A 9,182-nucleotide genomic window follows, 5' to 3' on the forward strand; every position below is an offset into this window, starting at 1 on the left:
AAAAAAAAATGGTGTAGAGACTTAATTGAAAAAAATTAGTGTAGAGACCCAATTAAAAGGGAAAAAAGTATAGGGACCTAATTGAAAATTTTGCAAAATTATAGGGACCAACAGAGTAATTAAACCTAAGTTTAATTGAGTTAATAGTCAAATTAGTCCCTGAAAGGCGAGACATTCTTTAAATTCTGTAGAGACTCAATTGAAAAAAAAAATTAGTGTAGAGACCCAATTAAAAGAGGAAAAATAGTATAGGGACCTAATTGAAAATTTCGCAAAACTATAGGGACTAACAGAGTAATTAAACTAATTTATTATATTAGTTAATTAGTTGATAATTAAATTAAGTTATATTAGTTTAGTCGTTGACTTAAGTAAATATATGAGTTTGAATTTTGTCTCGTATATATAATAATTTATTAGTCTTGTTAAATGAAATTTAAATTTTCGATAGATTAATTCTTAATTTGTTAGATATTATAAAAAAAATATACTTAAATTTTATTATATTTTTGCTTTCATAGTTAAATTTTTATGAGTCCGTCGTTGCAGTTGCCTAGTTGCAAGACTTTAATTAATTAATTAATTAATGTAGAGGGTGGAACTTCGAAGTTAGAACGTTCCCCCTAGCTCGAAAGGGAAAATTTTAGTGGGCCTACTGCCCAGTGTCCATGACCTAAGACACTAATAAAACGAGCCAATCAATTTCCTTCCCAAAAATTAAAATATGAGAAATTCTTAGCGTACGGTCAATAACTCATTTGTTTTTTTTTTAATTTAAGTTATTAAAAAAATTGTTCATGCAATATAAAATTTTAATTATTCATTGTATATTCATTTTTTTATTTGAAATTAAAATAATTTTTAGAAATTATTACGTTATTAAAATGAAATTAGTGTTTTTTATCTTGATATTTTTAAAAGTTATAAAAATCGAATTTAATTGTATAACTTTTAAAATATTAGATAAATGAAGCAATCACTTATTTTAATTTCTTAACCATTATATTATATGTATATTAAAATCAACTATTAAAATTAATTATCAGTATAAAATATATTAAAATATAAATATATATTAAAATAATTTCTAAGAAAAATAAATTAAATACAAATAATTTTGGTGTTTTCTTTTTTTATGATAATTTTGTCTAAGAAAAAAAAGTAAAAAAAAAACCCATATATTAAAGAAAGAAAATTGAAAATGAAGGGTGGGTCACGTGTAGAAAGGGAAGAAAAGCGGAGGAAGAGGCACGCGCTACCAATTGTTTGAAGTGAGCCAAGTTGGGAGTGAGAGTCGTCATCGTTGTCCGTGAGCCCAGAGGGGAAGCACCTTCTCTCTCTCTCTCTCTCTCTCTCTCTCTCTTTTTTCATTTTTTATCTTTTCTCTCCTTTTCGGCTTTTCTCTAATCTTGCTTGCTTTCTTCTCATTTCTTTTCTCTCCTATTCTCTTACTGCAACCAGAAAAATAAATAAATAAATAAATAAAATAAAAGAAATGTGTCCGCCTAATCAAATGGGCGGCTCCCCCTACTCCACACCAACTCTCCTCCGCATCTAGCTCCTCAGCTTCCTTCTTCTTCTTGGTATTCTCTCTCTTTCTCTGCTGCTTCTTTTTCTTCTTTATTTATTTACTTATTAGCTACACTTGGCTTTGCTTGGTTTGGTTTACGATCCATTCATGAATGCTCACGCTGATTTTTCTTCAGATTTGTATTTTCACATCTACATTCAGCTTCGTTTCCTATCATTATTAAACTCATTCTATTTAGTTGATTATGTAACTTTGTTTCGGACCTAGATTCAATGTTTTTATTTCCATTTACCTTACGATGGGTTTTACTACCAAATGATGGGATTTGAGCTCCATGATCTCTCGTGTTTGGTCTCTCTCAGCTCATGTTTTTGTGCTTCTTCAACTTTTTTCAACTCCGGTTCATAAGTGCAAGTTAATAGTCAAATCGTGGTCTAAGTCCAAGTAAATGGTGGTAGTATAGTAGTTGTTGATTCTGAAGTTCGTATACACGGTTGTGATTGAATTGAACTGTGCTACAGACTGATAATAGTGTGTTTTGTGAAATCTGCGTTAACAATACCTGCCTTTGGTGTTGACAGATCTGTTGATAAATATTGTAAAAGATGATGGAAGCATGTGATTGTATAGAGACACCGTATCCACCTGATGAACTTCTTGTCAAGTATCAGTATATTTCGGATGTCCTAATTGCACTCGCATATTTCTCTATTCCTGTAGAGCTGATCTATTTTGTTCAGAAATCTGCATTCTTCCCTTATAGATGGGTGCTTATGCAGTTTGGTGCTTTTATTGTTCTCTGTGGAGCAACTCATTTCATTAACCTCTGGACATTCTCTGTGCACTCCAAGGCCGTTGCCGTGGTAATGACCATCGCCAAGGTCTCGTGTGCCATTGTGTCGTGCGCAACTGCACTCATGCTTGTTCACATCATTCCTGATCTGTTGAGTGTCAAGACGCGCGAGTTGTTCCTTAAGAACAAGGCCGAAGAGCTTGATAGGGAGATGGGCCTTATTCTTACGCAGGAAGAAACCGGAAGGCATGTTAGGATGTTGACTCATGAAATTCGGAGCACACTGGACCGGCATACCATTCTCAAGACTACTCTTGTTGAGCTTGGTAGGACTTTAGGCTTGGAGGAATGTGCATTGTGGATGCCATCAAGGAGTGGTCTGAATCTGCAACTTTCCCACACTTTAACCTTCCATGTTCAAGTTGGGTCTACCGTGCCAACAAACCTTCCCATTGTCACTGAAGTCTTCAATAGCCCTCGAGCGACACGGATACCGCACACCTGCCCATTGGCCAGGATTAGGCCTCTTGTGGGGAGATATGTTCCACCTGAAGTAGTTGCTGTCAGGGTGCCTCTGCTACATCTCTCGAATTTCCAAATTAATGACTGGCCTGATCTTTCAGCAAAAAGCTATGCAATAATGGTTCTCATCCTCCCTACCGACAGCGCTAGAAAGTGGCGAGACCATGAGTTGGAATTGGTTGATGTTGTTGCAGATCAGGTCTTCTTGAGATTTCCTTTCTCTCGGTTGTCCTTGTTTTCAATTACATACTTCCGTTTCCTAATTCTAACTGCTCCTGATTCATTTACTCCTTGTTAATTGCCAAATTAATCAAATTCGTTGTCAATGTCGTTGCTGGTTGATGTACTGCTCTGACTGTCATAGTAAAGTTGTTTTCAAGATATAATAATGAAGTGACTATCAACCATTAGCTACTTGGTCTTACCTTAAACAATAGCTTTGTTATGCATTTTTATCTGAATAATGACGAATTAACTCCCTGATGCTTGTGTTTAATTAATTGTGTGCTTTCTAGGAATATGCCTTTTTTATTAGATTAAATGACCACGATTGCATATGGAATTTTCAAAGTATTTATGTTTAAGAATATATTCAACTGAATGCTAAATTCATCTTTTGTTTCTTAACAGGTAGCAGTTGCCCTTTCCCATGCTGCTATTTTGGAGGAGTCGATGCGAGCTCGTGATCAACTCATGGAACAAAATGTGGCTTTAGATTTAGCTCGACGGGAGGCAGAGATGGCTATTCACGCTCGCAATGATTTCCTTGCTGTCATGAATCATGAAATGAGGACACCAATGCATGCAATAATAGCATTGTCGTCACTTCTTTTGGAGACTGAACTGACTCCAGAGCAGAGAGTTATGATAGAGACAGTATTGAAGAGTAGTAATGTCTTAGCAACACTTATCAATGATGTTTTGGATCTTTCTCGACTGGAAGATGGTAGCCTTGAATTAGAAATGGGAAAAATCAATCTTCATGGTGTTTTGGGAGAGGTATTACCATATGATTTTCAGCCATGGGGTCTTGAAACAGCATCAAAATCATTACTTGTTCTTGAACATGACCAACACTTATGCTCTTCATCTTCAATGCAGGTTGTTGAACTGATAAAGCCTATAGCATCTGTGAAAAAATTACCTATTACTTTAATTATTGCTCCTGATCTTCCTGTGCATGCCATTGGTGATGAAAAGCGACTTATGCAAACTCTATTAAATGTTGTGGGTAATGCTGTCAAATTCACTAAGGAGGGCTATGTGTCTATTAGAGCGACTGTTCCAAAACCAGACTCTTTACAAGATTGGCGACCTCCTGAGTTTTACCCAGCTTCAAGTGATGGCCATTTTTACTTACGAGTACAGGTAGTGATTGAGGCACTGAAATATGAGTCATATTATAGTTGTCTTGATGTTGACAAATAAGTTTCAGAAAGATTGCTTCTGTTCTATAACTAGGTTCTAATGTGGTTGAATTCTTTTGTTATCTGCCTAGATGCCTAAAGATATGCCTACTGCCTAGAGATATATGGTTTCTTTTCTTCTGCCAATTTAGCTATTCTAAGAAAAATGTTATTTTTACTCTTTCTATATTGTGCCAACACACAATCCTTTACCATTGGATGGGGGTATGATTCCACACTTCATTCAATGGTGGAGGTGTATTTACCGGCTTGGGATACGGCACAGGTGTGCGTACAAAGAGCACATCTTTGTTACCTTCTATCACCTTATGTTGTTGACCCGAGCATCCTCTTTGGTGTAGGTTAAAGATTCTGGATGTGGCATTCCTCCACAAGATATACCACATCTTTTCACCAAATTTGCTCAATCTCGGAGCGGTCCAGCTCGACCAACCAGTGGTGCAGGTCTTGGGCTTGCCATTTGTAAAAGGTAGGGGGAAAATAAACCTAAAATATAAAAATGCTGAGTTCACAAAAGTTTCTACTGGCTGCTGTTGATGTTATTTTTCGTCTATTGTTTTTGGTTTAATCTTGTTGTTGACTATTGTCAAAAACTCAAATGATTCAGATTTGTGAATCTCATGGGAGGGCACATATGGATTGAGAGCGAAGGCATGGACAAAGGAACCACAGCTACATTCATAATTAAACTTGGGATTAGTGGCAATCCCGATTTGGTGGATCGTCAAGCTGCAAACAGAGGGCAAGCATATAGTGGAAGTGGAGGCCTAGCTAGATTCAAGGCCTTCGCCAAAGATGAAGACGCAGGTTTTGCCGGTCGACGGAATCAAAGAAGTTTTTAAAATGAAAAACAACAAAATTGCTTAACCTTCATTTTGGATAAGCCAAATTGTATAACAAAGTTTGCGGCTATATAGATTAGGATTATTTACTTATCCAGGCAAGCTTCTAACAAACGGGCCTTGTAAGAAGTCGTATCATATTAATTTGCATACAATATAGAGAAACAAAGTTTAGAGATAATCCCTTTTGTATATAGCTTTGTTTATTTTCCGTTTCGGAAATTTCAAAATATGATTTTAGCGAAACAGATTTTACGAAATTCCTGAATCCGGAAGAGCCATATTCGCTACATCTAAATAAATATCCAAACGTTTATTTGTCAAATACCGTGCTTATTTTGTTGGTGGACTCTGCTTTATTCAAACGAAATAATCTTGATGTAGGGAATACACTTTTTTATAGTGTTGCGGGGAAACTACGGGAAGTAAGTGCCAATTACAGGGTTCTTATTCCTTGGCCTTAATCACACAATTTCCTCTGTCATTGCCGGTGAGATTGTTAAATCGAGTTAGCATGGGGATTAGAACAGATATTCAATCACCCTACCAGTTTTATCTTCAAGCGTAACCTTAACACTCAAATTTGAATTAAACTTCACCAAGAAGGAAAAAAAAAAAAAAGCAGAACCGCCCGCTGGATACAATTGTCGCTGTAAAATTACTTGTATTCAGTGATGTTACGTTACATTTTCCTATCATGCATTACAAAGTCGTAACTTCTAATGTCCTTTTTATCTGAGGAGTAAATGTCATAGCAAAATGCACCAGAAAGAGTGAAAGACCTCATTTCAAACATTATTGAATTACCCTTATCGTCAATATGATTCAACTCAATTCAATTTAACTACGAGGGATGGAGATTTCCAAAAAAACACCATAGTTCATTTATGTTTTATAGCCATATGTCAGTATATAACTCTGTCCACGAGAAACTAATTAATTGAGTTGAACATTCAGAATCAAGATCGGCATCGGATTAGAAAGTAGAAAGGGTAACACGTATTTTCAAAACATTGAGACCATACGAAGACGGTAAATATCAGCTTAAAAAAAGGAATTCGGAAACAAGTTCATTTACTTGAAAACTAAACAATGTCTAAACCAACAGAAACTCGTCAAAACTATTTTAAAACAGACGCTATTGATACCAGTCCGACAAAATATTGTATCAGCCCAAATCAGACTACGGACTTCACTTCTTGGATTTCTTTGTTGCTCTGCATAAAAGAAAAAATATATAGTTAACATCACTCATAACACCACAAAGCTGAAAAATACAAGGCAAAAACAAGTTACAATACTGACTGGGCAGGCTGTGATGCTGTAGCAGGTGCAGGAGTGGGTGCAGGCTTCTCTCCAGGACCCTAACATTTTGCAAAGACAACAAGTAGAATGGTAGAAAAAGGTTAAAAAATCTTGATCATCAGAGTTCATTGGAAATACATGTTAACTAGGTAAATAAAAGTTTCACAATATGGTGCATTTAAACATCTTGTGATGGACACCAGAAATCTCACCTGGGCCAATCGCTCCTCCCTACGAGCAATCTTCCTTTCTCTGCTGGCCTTGTTCTTAGCACGCTTGGCCTCAAACTGGTCAGACAGGGTCTTCTCTCTTGCCTTCTCAGCCTTGGACTTGTGAATGCTCTCCATCAGCACTCTCTTGTTCTTGAAAACATTACCCTTAACCTTCATGTACATGTCATGGTACATGTGCTTGTCAATCTTCTTGGATTCCCTGTACTTGCGGAGCAGGCGTCTGAGAACACGCATTCTCCTCATCCAAAGAACCTTGGTTGGAAGCCTTGCCTCCCTGGTACCCTTACGCTTACCTATTGGTATCAAGATCAACACAATATAAGTAGCCAAGCTAAACATTGCCACACTAAGATCAGAGAACCATTCATCTCAGCCACACTTCAGAAATGTTTAATACAATCTCAACAAAAAACAATCTATTCTCTCAAAGTATTTTGCATAGTAATTACACTACTCTCTTCAGATGATATGATATGAAATGAAAGTATGAAACACAATAAAACCTCAACAGTTATTTTCTTTGTAGAATTTCCAAATCTATTGATATTTACATAAAGTACTATAAATGACAATATTACTAATCATCCATGGGCTATACCATCTTTGATATTTGCTGAGTATAAGGTTTAGGAATAAATACCATAGCCAGAGTGACGTCCTTTCCTCTTGGCTTCCTTCATCCTACGGGCACGTGAACGGGAGTGAATCTTTGTGGGTTTCCTGATAATGAAACCATCCTTAACCAGCTTCCTTATGTTTTGACCTGAAAATCAAAATCCACCTTATGCATAAACCTACAGCTACCTTTGTATAAAAGGATTTATAATCACAGGTTGATAAAGGTATATCGGTCTCCCCTATGGCTCTAGCTGAAGAATACTTCAATAAAAACTTCAAAAACTTTCAAATCCGATACGAAATACAAACATCTTATAGTTCGCTGTTTCAAGGTTAAACAAAACCAGAAGCTAAAAATGAAAATTTCATACGAATAGAAAGATCGAAAAATAAAGAACAATTGAGGATGATGTGGTTTACGGGAATTGGCCATGGAGATTTCATTGACTTCATTGGGGTCAAGCCAAACCTTCCCTCTGCCACACTTGAGGACGCTAGCCGCAAGGCGCTTCTGCAGTTTCAGAGACACCATTTTGCTCCACTCTCTCTGGTTGCTGCTGCCGATACGAGTTTTGTGGAAGAGACGAATGGAAAACCCTAGTTCCCTTCTTTTATAAATTGGATTGGATAGCAATCTTTTGGGCCTTACGGTGCCGTGTGGCCCACGAAACATTTGATGATTCCTGGGTTTGGGCCAACCTATAGTTTCTATTCTGGTTTTCTTATACAAATATATATATAAATAAAAACTTATTTTCCTATTTTGGGCCTTAGCCCGTCTGTTCACAAAATGTAATATTAGTTCCCTCCCAAGTCCCAACTCCACTAAGTAGAAAACCGAGAATCTGAATCCGAAGAACATGAATAATAAACTGCACTTCTGACCACAAAAGGTGGGAAAAAAAAAGTCCATCTGCGCTAGCGCTACTTTGTTTCTTAATAATACAAGTGACAAAAAAAAATAAATATATAACAAACTCCGAATGAACTTTAATTTTTTTTTATTCTTTTAAACATAAATTAATATGGATACTAAGCAAGTAACAACGTATAATATATAAATATATTGATATTGATTGTGTTATATCTTATTTTTTTATTTATTCATTTAAATTAAAAAAATAAAAAATAACACAATCAATATTAATATATTTATATATCATATATTATTACTTGTTTAGTATCAATGTCAATTCATATTTAAAAGAATAAAATAAATAAAAATTTATTAAAATTTATTATATATTTATTTTTTGTTACTTATATTATTAAGAAATAAAGTAGTGCGGTGGCAAGAGAAGTGTGCTACATGCATGTTAAACCCGCGCCGGTCAACTGTAGCCTGAAATGTTAACAGATTAATTTTTAACGGATTTGACCACTATTAATCAGTTCATCGCAGGTGTATCGTAGACTAATGTCAGTTAATTGTAATCTGAAGTACGAACCGATTAATTTTTAATGAATTTAACCACCATTGATTAATTTAAATGTCAGTTCAATTTTGATAATTATGGATGTCAACACAAACTAAATTTAGGAATGATGAGAAACAGTAAACGCAGACGAAATAAAATCTTTAGCCATTTCTCACCCGATACACGCAAATAGACAGTGAATAATAATAATAATAATAATAATAATTTTTCGACATTTTGTTCCATTCATTTTTTTAATACCCTTTTACTTTTATCAAATTATTCTAACTTTGAAATTGTTTAAAAATATTGTAAAGAAAATTATATGGTACAGATCTAAATCTGTACAGATTTAAAGATTTGTTTACACCACACTTTTTAAAGTCACACTTTAAACCGTAACTCTTCACATAAAAAAAGCGTCACCTAATGGAAAAAAGTAAATTAGAAGATTTAAGAGAAGAAATAATTAAGTTATCAAAATTAATAGATC

At 35.1% G+C, this 9,182-nt stretch overlaps 2 protein-coding genes across 2 annotated transcripts; one reads left to right on the forward strand and one right to left on the reverse strand.

Annotated features, from left to right (window-relative positions):
- Window positions 1–1,308: 1,308 nt before the first annotated feature.
- Window positions 1,309–5,375, forward strand: LOC107492459 (ethylene response sensor 1). Its single transcript, XM_016113483.3, has 6 exons — window positions 1,309–1,583; window positions 2,113–3,045; window positions 3,477–3,845; window positions 3,948–4,214; window positions 4,615–4,742; window positions 4,881–5,375. The coding sequence occupies exons 2-6, from the start codon at window positions 2,137–2,139 to the stop codon at window positions 5,113–5,115; spliced, it is 1,908 nt and encodes a 635-aa protein (XP_015968969.1). The 5' UTR covers window positions 1,309–1,583; window positions 2,113–2,136; the 3' UTR covers window positions 5,116–5,375.
- A 760-nt stretch (window positions 5,376–6,135) lies between these two features.
- On the reverse strand, window positions 6,136–7,859 carry LOC107492460 (60S ribosomal protein L19-1). The gene is made up of 5 exons (XM_016113484.3): window positions 7,692–7,859; window positions 7,294–7,416; window positions 6,633–6,946; window positions 6,421–6,479; window positions 6,136–6,332 (listed from the first exon to the last, which is right to left on the reverse strand). The coding sequence occupies exons 1-5, from the start codon at window positions 7,801–7,803 to the stop codon at window positions 6,308–6,310; spliced, it is 633 nt and encodes a 210-aa protein (XP_015968970.1). The 5' UTR covers window positions 7,804–7,859; the 3' UTR covers window positions 6,136–6,307.
- Window positions 7,860–9,182: the final 1,323 nt, after the last annotated feature.

This window comes from Arachis duranensis, chromosome 6 (assembly GCF_000817695.3).
Source record: "Arachis duranensis cultivar V14167 chromosome 6, aradu.V14167.gnm2.J7QH, whole genome shotgun sequence".
NCBI lineage: Eukaryota > Viridiplantae > Streptophyta > Magnoliopsida > Fabales > Fabaceae > Arachis > Arachis duranensis.

Excerpts from the sequence above, each read along its gene's own strand:
- LOC107492459 (XM_016113483.3), top strand. The coding sequence starts at position 2,137 with ATGATGGAAGCATGTGATTGTATAGAGACACCGTATCCACCTGATGAA. Across the intron at positions 4,215-4,614 it reads ATTTTTACTTACGAGTACAG|GTTAAAGATTCTGGATGTGG; the intron begins GTAGTGATTGAG and ends TCTTTGGTGTAG. Across the intron at positions 4,743-4,880 it reads GGGCTTGCCATTTGTAAAAG|ATTTGTGAATCTCATGGGAG; the intron begins GTAGGGGGAAAA and ends CAAATGATTCAG.
- LOC107492460 (XM_016113484.3), bottom strand. The coding sequence starts at position 7,803 with ATGGTGTCTCTGAAACTGCAGAAGCGCCTTGCGGCTAGCGTCCTCAAG. Across the intron at positions 7,417-7,691 it reads AATCTCCATGGCCAATTCCC|GTCAAAACATAAGGAAGCTG; the intron begins GTAAACCACATC and ends TTTGATTTTCAG. Across the intron at positions 6,333-6,420 it reads ACAGCATCACAGCCTGCCCA|AGCAACAAAGAAATCCAAGA; the intron begins GTCAGTATTGTA and ends TCTTTTATGCAG.